Raw genomic sequence first — 18,992 nt, forward strand, 5'->3', positions numbered from 1 at the left:
CAATAAAAGCTGGAGCAATGAGGAAGTTGCCACCCATCTGACCCATCTGTGTGTATTCCTCCCCTTATAGCCCCAGGACAGCAGTGAGACCTCCAGGCCATGACCAAGGCAGAGACCAGAGAGGTGATTCACGCGGCGACTCTTCATTGATCTAAGCAGTTAGCCAGCTGCTCCCAAAATAGGGAGAGCATGGGCACCTTCTCATTGCAGAGGTGCAACTGCACGGCCACGCTCACACCAGGAGTTGAACCAGTATTTCACTTCACCACACCCCTGATCCTCAATGAGGATCTCTGTGAAGCCGAATAGGCTGCGGTGGTGTACTTCATGTGGCCTGCCCAGCTGGAGACTGACGCTCTCCGACCACGCATCAGCCACAGACCGACTATGAAGGAGAGCGGGAGGTAGACGTTGGCCTCTTCAACTGTATCAGAGACGCCCTCATCCATTCCAGACACTAGTGTGACGAGTCTGGTTATAGCCTGCAATTGCACTATAGCGCTGAAATCCAAACTTCCCTTCCAAGGCCAGTGCATGGTTGGCTGCCTGTTCACACTAAAGGACTGTATCTGTATCTGCCAGACAGCTTGAATGCTATCTATCCACCGTTACTGTAGGAGAGAACTGGGTAAGTTGAAAATAGGGGTAAGATGAGCCACCCATTTTTTTCTAGGAAAACGTAAACAAATGTTATCATGTAACAGCATTTTAAGGAAGAGGGAATCATTCCTTACAATCTGTGTAAAGGTACAGCACATGGCAAATGTGGTAAAAAATATATGTGTAAAAATATTCATATCCAGAGTTAGGGTGATATTCATATCCAGAGTTAGGGTGAACATTCAGATGCATTACACCTCAATTGGTGCCCTTTTAAGCTATGATGTGAGGACTAATTCATTAATGTTAAAACAAATTCATGAATGTTACCTGAGCTTGTTATGAGAAGCATTTTCTTTCAAATGGTGGTTGTAGGGTAAGATGAGCCACCAGGGCTGGGGAAATGGAAAATTCTCAGTTAAATGTTGGTGTTTGTTAGCCTAGGCTACTGTTTGTAGAAATAGGCTATTGTTTTCAGAAAATAAAAATGTTTTACCTGAAATCTTTGTTTTGGACCCACACTACCCTTATGAAAAAGAACTATAGGAATCTTGTAGTATTTTGGGACAAATGGATAGAAAAGCCTATAGTGTCCATTTATTTATTTACAAATGTACATACTGTAATTACACTTATGCATAGTCATATTCTACTGCTCTTCATCCTGCACATACACTTATTCTTAGTACTATTATAATGTTACTATTATAATGTTACGTTTGTTGTGAATAAATAAATCAATAAATTGGGGCCATGCAGTGGGCACAAAGATTGCTCTTAAATTGAGATTAAACTCAGCATTACACTCTGTTGGTAAAGTAAAGTCAGTAGGCTATTATCATTATCATCCAAAGTGTAGCCTGCCTAGCATCTACATGTAACAGATACGATTGTGACCATCCCAAATAACCTTACTGCTCAACTTTGATGTCCTCTTGTCTACCGTGTTAGGAAGCGAAGGCTACAGGCTAGACCTACGGGCTGAAATCATAAAGGTTTCTGTAAAACACCATACGGGTGAATCTAATGGATTAGGTTACTGCTCGAATAGCATCTGACAAGGAGATTAATGTAAAATGTTTGTACCATATTAAAAGAAACACCGGGCAAAACTGCAAGCGAAATGAGCAACTATCCTATTTGTTCTTGTATGCATATTTATGTAGCTGAAGTTTATAAGATGACATTAGGCTATATAACATGTTATAGTGCCAAAAGACTCCATCAGCCTGTGTTTTTCCTGCAGCGCGGCACGCATATTGCAATGTGTACAGTTTGAAGAGTCTCTTTTCCGTTTATGCAACCATAGTAACGTGCTATCCAATCACAAGGAACAACGGTGATGGGGTAGACAATTCTAACCAATTAAATTAGCTCATACTCATGCAGTTAACAATTTGAAACTGCCAGGTTGAAATAGCTTCTAAAAGTTACTGATTCTGATTTCGACTGAGTGAGTGTTGTTTACTGACTACCAGTTCCAAAAAGGAAAAGAGAAATATTAGGAAAACGGCACGACTGCCAAGAGGTAGGCTTGTAAATATAAATTCTTACAAATTCGCTAGTGTTGGTGGTGGGTGGCTAACTTTTAGGCATGTTAACGTTAGGGCAGGGTGTGCTATAATAACGTTAACGTTAAGTTTTGTTTAAGCTTATGCTAGCGAGTTAGCTCATCTGTCGAGGTAACAACGTCTACACACGAATAATGGTATTGAACTGTTTATCCAAACCCACCTAGGGATTGACTAGCTAAGTTAACCAGTGAAGTGAACTAATGTAGTTAACGTCATCGGTCTCGAGCGGCATCAACGCGGCAAGCTAGAAGCTAGTTAGCTTAACGTTACCAGCTAGCAACACTAACCTTAACTTAGCGACATGGATTTTGTCATGTGGGCGAGAAAGCTAAACAACTGCTTATTTGCAAAAATATTAGCGTTAACTTCCTAATTATTTTCCTAAACCTAAAACAGGTTAGTGATCAAAGGTAGCAGGATAATCTCAGCTAGGGAGTCTATCATAATTGCCTGTTTAACGTTCATTTGTTTAGCTAAATACACGGTAATAGCGTGCAACGTTGTAAATTACTTGCAATTTGCTGTAAATGTTACATCTGCGCTATTACTGAAGTTACGCACTGATCATTAGTCAGGACCCAGGCTAGGTAATATCAGTGGTTCATTAGGAAGGTGACCCAACATGCTTTTGGTTTCCCTTCTTTCAATAGATGTCCTCTGATGAGGGGGAAGCAAGCAGTCCAGCTCTGCCTAAGGATTCAGATCAAGGGAGCTCGGTGTCCTCAGAGTTGCAGGTAAACCTAACGGTTCTTTCCACTAATACACTCAACAGCAGCAGGCTATAAGGGTCTTATTCGTTGTTTGACTCTGCATTTGAATATCATTCCATCCATAAGATTATCTTGTCAGGAGGTTGGGGTAAAAGTCTTAATATGTTTGGATGATGGATTTGTGCTTCATGGAGGGGTTTTGTTTCAATCAGGATGAGTATGAGGAGCTCCTGAGGCATGCTGTGGTCACTCCCAAGTTTGAGCCAAGCACACCATCCCAGCTGCTTCAAATGTCACAACTCTCTGCATCTGGACCAATTTCTCACCTCCTGGAGGGCCTGCGATCTCAACCTACTGAAGGTGAGAAGTTAACATCAATGATTAATCAGTCAACAGTAAAAGGTAAGCGTTGAACAACCCCCCCCCCCCCTTCCTCTCCATGCACTTTCTGATCTGCCTTTCTCAACTGTCAGAGGATAGTGGAAGACACTCGGGAAGAGGGGTGACCTCTACCAGGGCAACTCCTCTTGATCGGGATTCCTCTCATGTCCAAGCATCAGAAGGTAGAACAAATTGCTATTTGATCAGGGTTATGTCTGCTAAGCTTGCATAACCGCAATTCTAGAATACATTGACTGTTTGAACACATTCATATATTCATATATTTCTGAAAAGAGAGAGAGACTGCACCATGGTCCATTTCACTGGAACTTTTTTCCTTTCTGTCCCAGACATGGAGATATTGGGCAGATCTCCCGGTAATGAGAGTGTACCAGAGAGACAGCAGACTGCTTCAGAGACTTCCAGGCAAAGCAGCCCGGATGCTGTCATCACCGTGGAGACTGAGGTGTCCGTCTCGGAGGAGAACATGACCAGAATGGAAAACGTCTTGGATATGTGGAGTGACAACCTGAAGGTTGACCTTTCTTTTCAAGTCAATTATATTAAATTGTATAAAGTTGAATCTAATTACATTTTCTTTTTTAAGATTATTATTTTAACAATTTGAAGTACTGTACATGCTATTGCATAAACGTTTATGGTGCTTGTTAAAAGCTGCTAATGACTCTTCACTTGCTGGACTAGTTAAAAGAACCTCTCTCTAATCACCCAGACCTGTGTAAAGCTGTACTGCAGGAGTACACGGCGTAGATCCAGATAAATGAGTGTAAAAGCATGTAATTATCACCCCAGACCAACGTGCTGATGGAGCTGAGAAAGTGGAAGCTGGCGTATGCCGAGCAGCATAAGCTGGCACTAAGGAAGGAGAGGGAGAAGCACGCGGCCGACATGGTTGCCGTGAACGTAGATATGGATGGGCTAAAGGACCTGCTGCACACGTACGAGCTCTCCAGTCAGAGGAAGGATGAGGTGTGTGTGTGTGTGTGTGTGTGTATGTCTGTCTGTCTGTCTGTCTGTCTACGTACATACGCTCATCCTCGTGTTAATCTCCAACCCATGGAGGCGCGTTGAAAAGGACACGCTGCATAGTCCAAACATTAATTTGTGCAATTTGAAGCTCATTTCAAGTCATTTTAATCAGTCAGGTTAAAGATAATGTGTGAAAGTTCATCTGCTTGGAACAGTTTAAATCGTGACAGTTGCCCTTATCCATTGTGTCAGGCCTCAGCGCCGCCTCCTAGCGCCCACAGAAAATTGCATGTTTCAGACCTTCTACCTCCTCCTACTCATGAATGCCAGTCTGGTATGAGTAGACCCACATTTACCTCCATAAGCCCAGTGAAAAAAAAACAGAGCTGGGTGGAAAATGCTAGATGAACATACTCTACACAAATGGTCAACTTCAATCTGAAGTTTTACATTTTTCGGATGCATTAAGTGAATAGAAGGGGAAAAAAACCCTGAAACATGCAGTTCTGTAGGTTCCCAGGATGGATCTGGCTGGAGAAACTTGCATTCACTGTTGCTAATACCGATTAAGAAACTTGCATTCACTGTTGCTAATACCGATTAAGAAACTTGCATTCACTGTTGCTAATACCGACTAAGCTAGTTCTTAATCCTACTCCAGATGAAACCACCACCATACTGAATGTTTTGCCTCTGGCAGGTGATTAAGAACCTGAGCTACGCACTTGACAGACAGCGGGAGCGGCTGGAGATGATGAGGTCGTTCACGCAGTGGAGGCTCCGCCACGGCGCTCTCCGAGAGGAGGTGACTGGAGGGGGGCGGGGGGGGGGAGACCGGGGGCAGAGGGCATAGGAAGGGGAGACAGGATGACAGTCTGCATGCCACCAGGCGACCTTTGCCCCTACTGAACTTGTTTATTTGTTGTCTTGCCTTTGAAGTGTTACATTATTTATAAACAGAGATGGGTTTCTTTGGACTGGCCCTGCAGTTGCAGCCTGTTGATGTGGATCTGAAGTTATTGTTTTTTCACTTTCATCTCTATTGTGTGCAAGCTTTCACAAATACTTTGAAACCCATTGGCAATTATATGTTAAGGCACCATTGCTGAAAACAAGGTAGCATTCCATGAAAATCTTGTGTTTTCTTAATCTGTCACAACATTGATCTAGTTCATGGTGTTGTTGTATAAGTTTGATAGCCAGAGTCTACAGTTTATTCTCAGTTAGTTCCCAATTTTCTCAATGACACGTATGCTATAGTGGAACAGGTTAACAGATTGTTAATTATTCTAATTATGAATGTCACAGTGTAAACTGCCCCTGTCTCACTGCAAGTACCCCTGGTGCTGTGAATCCCCCAGGCCCAGGGTGGCAGGATGGCCGAGCAGCACTACCAGCAACAGCTGAAGAAGAAGGTGTGGGCCGCCTGGCACTCTCTCATCTCCAGCCGCTGGAAGGAGCGCGTGGAGCGGGCGTGCCGTGCCCGCGCCGAGGAGGTCTGCGTGCAGCTCTCCAACGACTACGAGGCCAAGATGGCCGAGGTGAGACAGACACCCTCCATGAACGAAATGTGAATGCGAATATGAACAAAACCACGGTACAAGAACAATGTGGCAAATGTTCCAATCATATAGAAGCTAATGCCAATGAAGTTGTTTCCAGCATGTAGCATTTTGGTTGAGCCCACCTTTGCAACATTTGCGTAGACGTGCAAATCATAACTGCAAAGCCAACATGTCGGAATTGGATCTTAAATTGAGTCCAATTTTACTTAGCCTAGTAGCTGAACCTCCTTTTTAAACAGTTGCGTAGAAGTGCAGTTCTAGATGGGCTGTCACAAAATCATGGAAAAGAGTCTTTAAACCTGCGCTGGCACTGCACTAATGATGAAATATAGTCCTATTGATTGTTCACAGAAGGATCCGTCGCTAAGGGGCAACTCTTACGCCTTAGACTGTGTTTTTAGCCTCTAAGCGGACAAGACATCGTCTTGGAAGCCAGCCCAGGCTGAAGCACTCTGTCTATGCCGCAGCACCCAGCCCAGCAATAGACACGGGCAGAATTTTAAAAATGACTAGTCGAGTTTTAACAAGTTAGCTTTTCGTCATAGTTAAACTCCATTAGCCTCGAAGGTTAATAGCGCCCGTGAACATTTGCTGTGGAAAAGCATAGCAATTAAGCTTGATTGATGCGGACGGCTACTAAGGGAGAGATTAATAGCGTGCAGGAGAGAGAAGGAAGGAGCGAGGGGGAGGAGGAGAGAGAGAGAAAGAAAGGGGGGAAGGGTTGAAGGAAGGAAAGGGGGTTCTGCTGTGACAGGCTGACGGGGAGAGTGCGGGGGTGGCAGAGGCTAGAGAGGCGTTTGAAGACGGTTTGTACGGTAACCTTGTTTGATGTGTGTGTGGGTGGCTTGGTGATTGTGTCATTGTTTGTGTGTACTTATATATGTGTGTGTGTGTGCGTGTGTCAGAACATGGAGGCGCTGCAGAAAGCACAAGCGGAGATCCAGAAGCTGCACCTGGAGCGCGATCGCTACGAGGACTCCATGAAGAAGGCCTTCATGCGCGGCGTGTGCGCCCTCAACATGGAGGCCCTGAGCATGTTCCACGGGGGAGAGGGCCGGCCCCAGGAGCATGGTGAGTCACGCCACGTCTGAGGGCAAAGTCACAAGGCACACAGGGTCTCGTGTCTGTAGGGCTCTGGGGGATTCCCAGAACACGCATGTCCTTTCAGGAACACCCCCCCCTTCAGGGAGGTAAACCCTAGATCACCCCAGTCATGAACGAACACAATAATTTAAACGCCTGTTAAAAACCTATTTTAAGCCCACCAATAGCCAATTGCAGCACTCGCAGGGCTGGTGATGTACATCTATATACATCTAATTATATCATGTACAATTTGTAATGCTTCAAGTTTGCCCGTCCTTAGCCGTCTCTTCATGGGAGAAGTGTGTGTGTGTGTGTTTATGTGTGTGTGTGTGTGTCTACTGGAAGTGATGAAATGAGGAGAAACGGCTAGCCAGGAGGGTCCCCCTTTTGTTTGAATGCAGTGAACCTGCGGCCTGAGTTTCTATGCACCCACCCGTCCACCCCCGCATACCCAACCCCTCCCCCATCTCATCAGCCGAGTGCCTCGGACCGATATGGATTAATAGTAAGCGGGGTGTAGGGCCTGTCGTTTCTCATTTTTCCCTCAAGTCGCTTGCTCTTTGATGGGCCTTCCTGTGTGTGTGTGAGACAGATATGTGAGTGTGTGTGTGTGTGTGTGTGTGTGCATGCACATACACGTGTGTGTGTGTGTGTGTGTGTGTGTGTGTGTCTGTGATATATATGTGCGTGTGTGTGTGTGTGCAGTGGGGGTAAATTGTGAGTGGGTGGGAATATGCTGACTCCTCCTGGAGCGCTGGAAAAGGTTGTGACTCTGGCAGGGAGCTGACAGCTGAGTGAACGTTCCTTTAAGGCAGTGGGTGTGTTCATTTCACTGCCGCCTCAGCTCATGAAAGAGAGTGTGTGTGTGTGTGTGTGTGTGTTTGTGTACGCCTGAGCGCAGACACACAAAATATACTGCTTCCCAATAAGGCTTATCACTCATGCCCAGTGTTTTGAGGTAGTGGGAGAGTGTTCATTTAAAATCAGTTCATAAAAAAAAGCTGTGACTACAACTTGTTCGCTTTGGAGCCCACTTGTAATGAACTGTCAAAGGCTGTTGTTGTTTTTTTCCTTCACAAATGATTTATCCGGGATTGACGCTTTCCCTCCCTCCTCTGTCCAGATGCTCCTCCCCCACGGGATGATCCGAGCTTCGGCTCATTGGCCGGCCTGCAGCCTCGGCCCACCTCTTCCTTCTCTGACGTGCCGTTCGCCATGGAGACCCAGGCCGCAGCGCTGGCCCCATCCCGCAGTGACGCGGACAGGATGGTGAGCGCCTAGCCCCGTACCCAGTGGACTTCCTGTCCTCAAAGGATGCTTTGTCCAGGGTTTATTAAAAGACACTTGGGTCTGTTTTCCTGTGCCTCCCTTTTTTGACAGTCTTCACAAAGCAGACCTCACTTGACACTTGTCTTGTTAGGTGATTTAGCACTTTGTCTATGAGGCTGGCACTTCAACACATTGATGATCCCTTTTGCAAGACAAAATGTCTGCACTGGCCTTCACAAAGCCACCTCTCTCCCATGGTTTGTAGTTTTACTAATGCACCATCCTTTCACCAGTGAGAAGTTAAAGAGGCAGAAACATTATGTGTGTGTGTTTTGTGTGTGTGGTGACAGTTGGTGTGTCAGTGAGTGGTCTGCTCTCTGGTGATGTGTGCTCTGTCTCCTCTGGCTCCAGTCTCCTGGTCCAGGCCCCAGTCTGTTCCTCTCCCACATGGGCCCAGACTCCAGCATGGGGCTGCCCAGAGCCGAAGCCCTCCCTCCCTCCTCCACCACCAGTACTACAGGGAGTAGCGCCGTACCACTAGGGGGGACTGTAACATCCCACAGACAGGTATGGCTCTGCTACTCTCTTTTAATGTCTTAATATTCAAGTGCAGTGTTGTTTCTAAAAAGGAATTTTGTTGTTTATATGCGATATGTTATAATGACAATATCATATTCAGTTATATTCTAAGTCCGGTTTTGTAGCATTATGTAAAATGAAGATAGACTAATGCATAGCCTATCACTAGTGCTGTGGATCTGTGTGGAAGGTTGTGTTGGCACTGTCATCTCCATGTAGTAATAGAACTAGAACAGCTTTTTTGTAAACACCCCCCCCCCCCTCCCTTCCACCCACGTTAGTTCAGCGGCCGAGCAACTTCGGGAGGTCCACAGAGACCAAGCAGGACAGTGACTGCTCGTGTGACCGGACACACAGACATGACCCGGACCCACATGCCCAGCAGCCTACGGGTCACACGCACGGGCCAATCAAGGAGCTCTGTAGTCGTGGAGCGTCATCATCCAGTTACTCAGGTATGTGATAACATATTCAGCTGCACAAAGTAACTGTTTCAATGTGTTAATTTTTAACTAGCTTACAATAATGTGCATCGTGTTCTGCTTTACATTGGATTGCTTGTAATTGGATTGTTTATAATTCATCTCACACTGGAAATGTGCATTTTCTCTCTTGGAAAAATGTGCCTGCGTCCATTAATTAATCAGTTTATGTCTAAATGTAAGTGGCAACTTGAGTAAATAAAAACGTGACTTATATTCAGTATACCTGGAATGATTTATTTCTATGCATGGGGTGATGCTAATCATTTGATATGAAAATGCATGCTGTTGTAGAATTGAATTTTTCAGAATATTGTAATACTGCCTCATATACATGTAATTAATACTTTTTAATAGTCTGGTCACACTGTTCCATTGGCATAACAATATTGAAATGACTAAAACAATACCAGTGTTTTTCATCATACATTTAGTTTATGCCTTTTGGATCATATTGAAGCTGCCTGTAGTCCATAGTTCCTTTGTTTTCCTTTAGCTTTTCTGTAGTCTCTGTAACTCTCTGTCTCCGCTGACTCCCTGTGTGTCTGTGTTGGGCTGTAGTTCACAGTGGAGCAGACGGCAGCAGCCAGGTACCCACGCTCCATTCATCAGGCCCAGGCTCTCCCAGGCAGCAGGAGCTCCAGGGACCCCCGCGCCCACTCTAGCGCTCACATCCACACTGTCAAAGTGGTGGAGTGAACTCACACACACACACACAGAAACAAATGCACACTGATACACAAATCCCCCCCCCCCCACACACACACTCACACGCAAGCAAGCAAGAAAAAAAAATGTTTTATTTTTTTCAGTATCACAACACCAGTACATACACAGAGACACACACGTTTTAGTCTATGCCAGTGAAGAAAGCAAGTACACACTGCATTTTTTACTGGAAGGACAAATGGGATTTTTTCTCTTCACAAGGATGCTATCCCTGCCTTTTAGAATTATGTTCATTGGTTTAAGATTGAATAAATTAACCTTTTGAGAAAAACTATGAGTTAAGCAGAAAGTGGTTTGATGAAAGCCATACTATGGCCATGCATTTTTAAAATGCCTTTTAAGGTTAAACTGATGTTTTTGAGATACTTGAAATATTTATTTTTTAATTTAATGTTTTCTACAATAATGACCTGTCCTAGAGTTGTTGTGCAATCATTTCCTTGTTTGTAATGATAATGTCTGAAGTTAAGACGCATACTTGAAATTTGTATTTTCACTGTCCGTATACCAACAATAAAACATCTGAATGTTTTCAGACAAAGACGGCCACCATGCTTTGACTGAACAATGAATTAGCTGCTTTTTTAGAGAGATGTGATGTTCAACAGATATACTGTATGAACTGGTACAAAGTCCTTGCCTGAGTTCAAAGTGACTGTAGCCTTAGCCTATAAGAAAGCAATTATGTTGAAAAAATGTGCAAAATGGCAAATGTAATAGAACACCGCACACATCAGACAAGAGTCTCAGAAATCATTTAGCTGGTGTCCTCTGTGCAAAATAGTCCTTCCTCGTCCAGCATCAGGAAATAGTGCATTTCTTTATATTGTTCTCTGCTTCCATTCGTATTTTCTCTGGAAAAAGAGACAAGACAAAAGGAATTTCTCAGATATAGGAGTGAGAATACAGTATAAGAGAAGCAGAAGAATATACAGAGAAACTAAATGCATGAATAAATAAAGGAAAACACCTGTAATGACTAAAAATAATTCAGGTAGCGCAAGAAAAGTATTTGAGGTATGTTTCACTAGGTTGTATTCAAAATGGACGTGACCTCTCTTTGATCTGTTAAATGAAAATGAAAGCCACAGCTTTTGTCTCCCCTGTTCAGTGTCCACGAGAGTCACGTGTGTGCAGTGTATTCACCCAGGCCACTGTTAGTGTGCAGCGCTTGACATATCACATTACAGGCCTTAATTTATGAGGGGTCACTGCGTTATGAGTAAGGTCAACTTGGCTGTGATCTGTCATACCTGCGACTTTCCTGTTCCCTGTGGAGAGAAGCCCCTCGTACAGCTCTTTGGCAGCACTCCTCTGTGTGCTAATCACCCCATGGAGCCAGATCAGAAGCATCCTGTTGCCATGTTCCTGGTAGCTCTGGGGCCCTAAAAAACAATTACTTTTGTATGTAACAAATGACCTATTATTTATAGTAGGCCTATATATATATCTCTATATATATATATATATATATATATATATATATATATATATATATATATATATATATATATATATATATATATATATATATAGATACAGCAGAGAAAATAAGTATTGAACACGTCAACATTTTTTTCAGTAAGTATACTTCCAGAGAGGCTATTCGCATAAAATTTTCTACAGACATTAGTATTAACTTAGGTAATCCACACATATTAAAAAATCCAAACATTAATGTCCCTAAGTAGAGTTATGAGTAAAAAAGTGGAATGGCACAGGGAAAAAGTATTGAACACACTAAGAAAAAACAGTACACAAAGGCAAGGAATGGCAAGGAACGAGCTGGAATCTATACATAGTTAGAGAGTAATTATCCCTCCTATCTGTTGAAATTAATGTAAGCTGGGTTAGTACATATTGATGAGCTTTAAAACGTTTTTTTGTTACCAAGTTGTCACACAAGAAACATGTCATGATGGGTAAAAGCAAAGAGCTCTTCCAAGACCTTTGCAACATTATTGTTGCAAAACATATCAAGGAACTGGTTACAGGTGCATTTCAAAACTTCAGAATCATCCAGTAAGCAGTATTGGAGCAAGTGGAAGGAACATCACTGCATCATCAATCGGATGGAACCAGGAAGTCAGAAGGATAGTCAGAAGTGTAGCCTAAGAGCCAAGGACCACTCCAGAAAGACTTGGAGGCAGCAGGTTCAATTGTTACCGAGAAAATCATAGGTAATGCACTCCACCGCCATGGCCTCTATGCACGCTCCCACATGACTCTTTTACTGAAGAAAAACATTTTGGAGAGAAATGGCACTGTGCATCACCCTAAAAATACCATACCAACAGTGAAGTTTGGAGGTGGAGGCATCACGGTGTGGGGCTGTTTTTCATCTCATGGTGGCAGACTTCATACAGTTGAAGAAATGATGAATGGAGCCATTTTTTCTGGGAAAATCTTACCATCCACCAGAACAATGAGGATGAGACATGGCTAGACCTTCCAGCAGGACAATGATCCAAAGCATTCAGCAAAGGAAACTCTCAATTGGTTTCAGAGAAATCCAACTTAAATCCAATTAAACAGTTTTGGAAGTTACCTAAAGATCAGGATTTACAAGAGGGACCCCTGGAATCTTCAACATTAAAAGACTATCTGTTTAAAAGAATGGGCCAAAATCATACCTGAATACTGCGACTGATTCGTTTTGTCATAGAGGAAATGCCTTGAAGCTCTCATTACAAATAAAGGGTTTTCCACAAAGTATTTAAGAAATTTCAGTAGGCGTGTTCAATACTTTTTTCCTGTGGCATTACACTTTTTTACTCATAACTCTACTTATGAACATTAATGTTTGGATTTTTTTTTATGTGTGGATTACCTAAGTTAATACTAATGTCTGGTGAAAATTTCAAATAGCCTCACTGGAAGTATACTTACTGAAAAAAATGTTGACGTGTTCAATATTTATTTTCCCCGCTGTATATGTTTAACCGTTATTTTCTTGCACATACTGTATAACAAAATGAAAAATATCAATTCAATTAAAAAAATGATTGCAGTAGTTTGGAGTAGTTTGTTGAGTCCACAGGACACCATCTCCCATGTGGTTACCTGTCCACTGTTCCTCAATGGCAGCCATTTGCTGCTGGGTGAAGCCCCAGTATTCTGCTAGCCTCTTCCACTCGTTGCGCTTGAAGCACTTGTAAGCCAGTCTCCACATGGTGTCGCGGATCTGCTTTGTGTCGGCTCGGTGGTCCACTTTGAACGTCAGCGGTAATTCATTGTGAAGAATCTCATTTGTCACTGCATTGGTCTGAAAAGGGCAATCTATTCATATCACTTTCGTAAAAAAGGGAATAGCTCGCAAACCTCAGTGAGGAAGCAAGTAATAGGTCAAAGTAATGGTAAAGTAAAGTAACGGCAGTAATCCACAAATTTGTCTTACACTAAATATCTTAAGTGTTTCGGGGATTGTGCCAATCAATTTTGTTTTTGAGACGCCTTGTCAAGAATTGGTGGTCATGTAATTGTTGTGTCATGTAGGAAAGTGGAGGGGGCAGAATTGGCCCGGGTGACATTTCGAGCTAAATTGATATGCTCAGCATTATTGAATTGCCTCTCATGATAAACACCCAGTGAGAGAGAAGTGAGAAATGTTATAGCATCAGGCATAACAGTACCATGTAACAAACTGTCACAATCATTCCAATAACACAATTTTGAACATACAAAACAAATTGCATTCCCCGTTCCTCCATTTACCATACCGCTTTGAAAAATGCCACCTGGCTCCTGAACTCACCCTTCTCCAGTGGAAGTATCTTTCTGCTTTGATTATCATGTCTACAATGATCACAACATCTGCCCGGGCGGCCACAGCCAGGGCAGTCTTGCCTTGCTGTGAGTCAGGGCAAGAAAGTAAAAAAGGAAAGATTCAGATCCCGCTGAAAACTTAGACAGCAGTGGAACATTCATATTCAGTTTTTATGATGAAGGAAGCCGTAAACCTAATGATCTCAAACTGGCCGTTGCAGCTCCGTAAAAGACAAGCTCAGGTTTATGGCCTCATGGGGGAATTAAGGCTGCTGTGTGTGTGTGTGTGTGTGAGAGAGAGAAAGTGCTTTGATTACCCTGTCCTTGAGCTCCAGATCCAAGTCGGCTTTCAAGATCATTTCCACCACGTCCACCTTGCCAAGCTCTGCTGCAATGTGGAGAGCAGTCTGTCCCATCTGAGAATGATGAGAGAAAACTATCAACTGTTCTGGCTACAAGCTACATAAACACACAGTGCAGAAGGTGTGCACGCCTGGTTCCTGTGCGGGCTTTCAAAATGGCCAAGAACCAGAACACCCACATTTTCCTGAAATGAAATTCATTTTTAATGAGTCTCATAAAACGACTGTTTATTTCAGCCAAAAGACACTAAGATCCGCTCAGCTCAGCCCGACTCCGTTCCCTGGTGGCCTTTTGAGGAGTTGTTTACATACCTGCTCAGTGATGTTGGGGTCACAGCCAGCCTCCAGTAGCGTGTGGATGACGGGGATGTGAGAGTTGTGCACAGCCAGGTGCAGGGGAGCCTGCAGGTGCTAAGAGCAGAGGAGAAGGGAACCATCTAATGCTCATGAACTCTGACCTTTATGATTTTTTAACCAGTTTGTCAGGCCAGCTGCACACTTGACCCTTTTGAATCTTTTTGAAAGGGCTTTGATGGAGTTACAACAGAACTGACTAAAATGCATAGTGATGCATGTGCATGTGAACAAATACAGTGACTGCCAAAAAGGCCCATACCACCTCTACACTCCAGTACACCAACAAATATATGACACTATCAGACTCCCCCATAAGAATGAAACCGGAAAGTGTCTTGTCATGCAAGCAAAAAGTGATCATCCAAATGACAAATTCATCTCGGATGTCCATACACTGATCTGCGGTGGTCATGGCCGATGCTCCCACCTGGTTTTGTGCATTGGTCCAAGCTCCATTGTCAATGAGGATCTTCGCCAGTGAAGTGTAGCCTTTCTCACACACTGGGTGCAAAGGGGAGCTCTTGACCTGGAAAAGTGACAGGTAATGAATTACACCACCTCCCAATGGACATTCTCCTTCATTTCTTTCCACACATTAAAAAATGTGCTTACTCTAATTTCATGTTTCACGTTATATCCCTAGTACATCACATTCATACATTGATCATGACTTATTGCTATTTTTGGCCTTTTTGTGTGCTGTAGTTTCACATTAAATGTTTAACTTGAACAGTTGAACAGCCTAGAAACATATTCCTTCTTCACATCCCAGCCCAGTGTCCTTCACACTCCTGTCCTGTACCCACATCGGAGGTGATATTGAGGTCACATCCCGCGTCCAGCAACGCCTCCACACACTCCTCGTGGCCTCCGTCTGCGGCCTGGTAGAGCGCCGTCTCCCCAGCCTGCGGAACAGGGGACCGCTGGGGTCAGGATCTGCCTCTCAAACAGTCCACACACAAGCAGAGCTACTGTTCTACACACGACGGTTCTCTACTTAACTTAGACATAATTACATTTGAATTTATTCAAGTCTCAGATTCATAATGGTGCTAAACAAATGAATACCACCAAAAACGCAAAAGTTTAAAAAAAGTTGTAGCATGCAATGAAAGGATTTAACTTTTTTCAGTACACATTTCAGTGTCAGAATTGTTCTGTGTGACACTGCCAACGATACCTTGTTGACTTCATCACGGCTTTCAAAGTTGTCAAGGAGCAGCTGCACTGCTTCCAGCTGGCCATTCTTTGCAGCCAAGTGGAGTGGCGTGTCTCCATTCTGAGACAAACATCACAAAACAAGTTCACAGTCTCGTGAGTTTACCACCCAGTGGCCCCTCTCAGAAAGCACTCATGGCTTAGGCTAGCTGGTCGCACCTCATTGGCCTCTGTGGTGGCCATGTTGTAGGGATCCTCCATTAACATCTCCAGCATCCGCACACAGCCATGCTCTGCAGCCACCGCAAAAGGCCTGTTCCCATGCTGAGGAAGAGAGAGAGAGAGAGAGAGAGAGAGTAGTGATGGAGAGAGTGTATTGATGGAGGGAGAAAGTGTGTGAGAGTGTGTGTGTGTGTGTGTGGGAGTAGTAATAGAGAGCAGGGAATGGGATTTAAGAGGAATGTATGATTGATGGGAGGGGCAGGGAGAATACAGTATTGATTATTTGAGGCTGATTTCAAAGTGCAGTCTAGTTTTGTTGTACACGGCACTCCAGTCTCTAGTAGTCATGTGACTTTGAAGCCATCTCTAAATAAACATATCCCTTCTAGCCATCCTTGATTCTTCGTTTATTTATTTTTTAAGTGCTGTGCTACAAATGCACTAAAATGCTTGAAGGTCAGTTTTCCAGAATTTTTACATTTGAGACTTTAAAAAAGATAGTAAAAATAAAAATGTCAGTATCTACTCAGTTGAACCCTGTGTTTTTGTTTTGTGCGATACAAAAGCAGTGTCGTAGTGAGTGCCTTTGCCTCAGTATGGATGTCAGCCCTCTCAAACTCTTTCTGACAGACATAATACATGATACCTGATCTCTCTTATCCAGCTCCTTCATCTGCAGATCATCAATGATGTAGCCCATGATGTCCGTATGGTTGTTTATGGCAGCGCAGTGCATCATGTTCATCCCTTCCTGGCAAGACACACACACACACGTCTGAGCCTCTCAGCATATTCATCAATCAACATGGTTTTAAGACGTCATCAATTTAGCTTCCAGACCAGATGACATAAAAAGCTATGCTTTTTTTTTTTTTTGAAGTGGTAACAGCTGCTCATAATGGCTGCTCACTTGCTGATTTGACATACTGCAGCAAAACCAGATAAGATGGTGCTTCAAGGCATGAGATGGTCAGCCAGGTCAAAAGTATCTGGCCACTGATCCTTGCTCACCTTGGTCTCCACAGACTGATCAGCCCCTGCTTGTACCAGTAATTTCAGGATGTCCAGACTGCCGAACCAGGCGGCCAAGTGCATGCCAGTAATCCCATGCTGCACACAAACCATGGTCAGTGACTTTGTAAAGAAACCATATTTGTTTAGTCTGTTTAGAGAGCCTGCCTACCCTGTCCTGTAAGTCAAGCTTCGCTCGTCTTCTCAGGATGATCTCGACAGCCTCCACATTGCGGAAGGCCACGGCATAGTGAAGTGCAGTTCGGTAGTGCTGGGGAGGTGCCAGAGACAGAGTTGATCAGTTCATCCCTTACAGCGTCCAGCGATAACTCAAAGAAATACATGTCTATCAGGTACATGTGCTTGATTGCGATGCGAGACTTACTACATTCTTGGCGTTGACGTTTACACCTCTTCCATTGAGTTTCATGAACTCAATATCATTTCTCTTAGCTGCCTCAATGTACTCCTTCTCAGACTCCAAAACTACACAACAGTGACATAATTAACAAAAGGCTTAATGTCAATGTCAACTAATCTATAAAAGCACTTTCATTAACGGCAGTTGACCAAAGTGCTGTTCACTGAGACAAACGAATAAACAATAAAACAAACTAGATATACTTAATATATAGACAATTAGACATAATCATCAACAAAAACTAAACCAAAGTAAAACGTAATTAAAAAAAAAAACTTAAAACAAAAAAAAGGAACTGCAGATAAGTGAATATAGAGATAGAGCTCTAGCTGACAGTGCGAAGGTGAATTGATCATTTTTCCATGCCATGCATGCAACACTAATGGTATGGATAGACCTAAACACACTCAGCTGTGTGAGTCAAGCTGTGTAAATACAAAAATAATATAGTATTTCCCCAGGACTGAATGTGTGATAGCTTTCCAACAAAGACAGGACATCATGTTTATTAGTCCACTTGAAAAGACTTTGCTGGGAAAAGCAGTGAATGAATCAGAGGCTGGGACACAGAGGCAAGACACGAAGACAAACAGTCTGCCCAACATGGCTGTGGTAGTACACACAGATGCTGTGGAGTGCTGGGCGTTCCCCGTCACGCTTAGTGGAATGTACACAGTCATGCCTATCACTGCGTTAATGATTAATGCAACTCCATGCAGATACATTGCTGATACATTTTCTTTTTGGGTCTTCATTAAAACATCTCCCAAAGATATAGGCTAATGGTTGTCTTAGTCCTAATCTACAACAGTTTTCTCATGCTTGAATTGATTTTGTTTACTTGCTGTACTGAGCATCAAGTATGATCAATGTATCAAGAATTATACGAAAATTGTTTTACTTGGCATACAGCCATTGTTGAATTAGGCTTGCAACTTAAATGCACAGGTAAGATTTCCAATGAAATGGTCAAAACGTATTACATGACAGTAACCTTAGATCAAGACCAACTAGTTGCTTAATATTAAGGATTTACCAAGAATAAATCACCTATGTAGTACCAACGATAAATTGTTGAATAAAGACCTAATAAATGTGTAATGAAACTGAATGCAGATCTTCTTAACTGTATTAATTAACCAATGTATTAATGGCTAACATTGTATTCCCCAAACTACGGTTATAGCAAGTAAAAGAATAGATAAGCCAGAAACGTTTTCCATAAATCTGATAAATAGTTTACATTATAAAAACATTTTCTGGCCTATTGCTGACATACACAAACTTACGCATCACCGCATTGTCATAACTGGTATCAGGCTCAGTGGTGTCTCTCTGCAGGACCAAATCTGTGAAGCTTTTCACCGACTCAGAGTTGAGCCATGTCTTAGGGTTGAGATTCTCCTTCTTCAGCAGAGGGCTCTTCAGAAGCCTGTCTCTGAACGCCAGAGTCCGTTTCTCCATAGTGCTCATGCTGGCTCTTTCTTTCTCGTTCCCATCCACTCTGGCACTGCCGTTTGCTTCTGATATATTTTGAAGTCTACGGTGTTTGATCAGCAAGTCCACCACACCCACACGAAACACGCTTCGTCTAATCTAACTACATGGATCAGCTCAATGCTCTGGTTCAACTGTTGAGGTCCTGTATACAAAAACTGTGGACTCCTTTCTTTGTAAATATAAACACCAAGGAATATGGCACAGGCCAACCAACCAGTGTACTAAGGAGGA

General features: G+C 43.2%; 2 protein-coding genes across 5 annotated transcripts; one reads left to right on the forward strand and one right to left on the reverse strand.

The window, feature by feature from the left end:
• The first annotated feature begins 1,972 nt into the window (after nt 1–1,972).
• Nucleotides 1,973–10,514, forward strand: poc5 (POC5 centriolar protein homolog (Chlamydomonas)). 3 transcript variants are annotated; one of them, XM_042100081.1, is made up of 13 exons: nt 1,973–2,128; nt 2,825–2,908; nt 3,097–3,244; nt 3,358–3,447; nt 3,616–3,800; nt 4,079–4,255; nt 4,956–5,060; nt 5,617–5,796; nt 6,726–6,891; nt 8,030–8,175; nt 8,587–8,742; nt 9,036–9,209; nt 9,798–10,514. In XM_042100081.1, exons 2-13 carry the CDS (start codon nt 2,825–2,827, stop codon nt 9,933–9,935), a joined length of 1,749 nt encoding a protein of 582 aa, XP_041956015.1. In that variant the 5' UTR covers nt 1,973–2,128; the 3' UTR covers nt 9,936–10,514. The 3 variants fall into 3 exon arrangements, with proteins under 3 accessions (XP_041956015.1, XP_041956014.1, XP_041956016.1); XM_042100080.1 differs by lacking the exon at nt 1,973–2,128 and adding an exon at nt 2,281–2,308; XM_042100082.1 differs by lacking the exon at nt 1,973–2,128 and adding an exon at nt 2,546–2,570.
• ankdd1b (ankyrin repeat and death domain containing 1B) lies at nt 10,019–18,973 on the reverse strand. 2 transcript variants are annotated; one of them, XM_042100084.1, is made up of 15 exons: nt 18,551–18,973; nt 17,226–17,326; nt 17,013–17,111; nt 16,841–16,939; nt 16,476–16,580; nt 15,827–15,931; nt 15,630–15,728; nt 15,256–15,354; nt 14,877–14,975; nt 14,405–14,494; nt 14,048–14,146; nt 13,720–13,815; nt 13,029–13,230; nt 11,219–11,350; nt 10,019–10,819 (listed from the first exon to the last, which is right to left on the reverse strand). In XM_042100084.1, the coding sequence occupies exons 1-15, from the start codon at nt 18,732–18,734 to the stop codon at nt 10,767–10,769; spliced, it is 1,662 nt and encodes a 553-aa protein (XP_041956018.1). In that variant the 5' UTR covers nt 18,735–18,973; the 3' UTR covers nt 10,019–10,766. The 2 variants fall into 2 exon arrangements, with proteins under 2 accessions (XP_041956018.1, XP_041956017.1); XM_042100083.1 differs by having other exon boundaries at nt 14,405–14,503.
• Between the last annotated feature and the right edge of the window lie 19 nt (nt 18,974–18,992).

The sequence above is a fragment of the Alosa sapidissima genome, chromosome 8 (assembly GCF_018492685.1).
Source record: "Alosa sapidissima isolate fAloSap1 chromosome 8, fAloSap1.pri, whole genome shotgun sequence".
Taxonomy (NCBI): Eukaryota; Metazoa; Chordata; class Actinopteri; order Clupeiformes; family Clupeidae; genus Alosa; species Alosa sapidissima.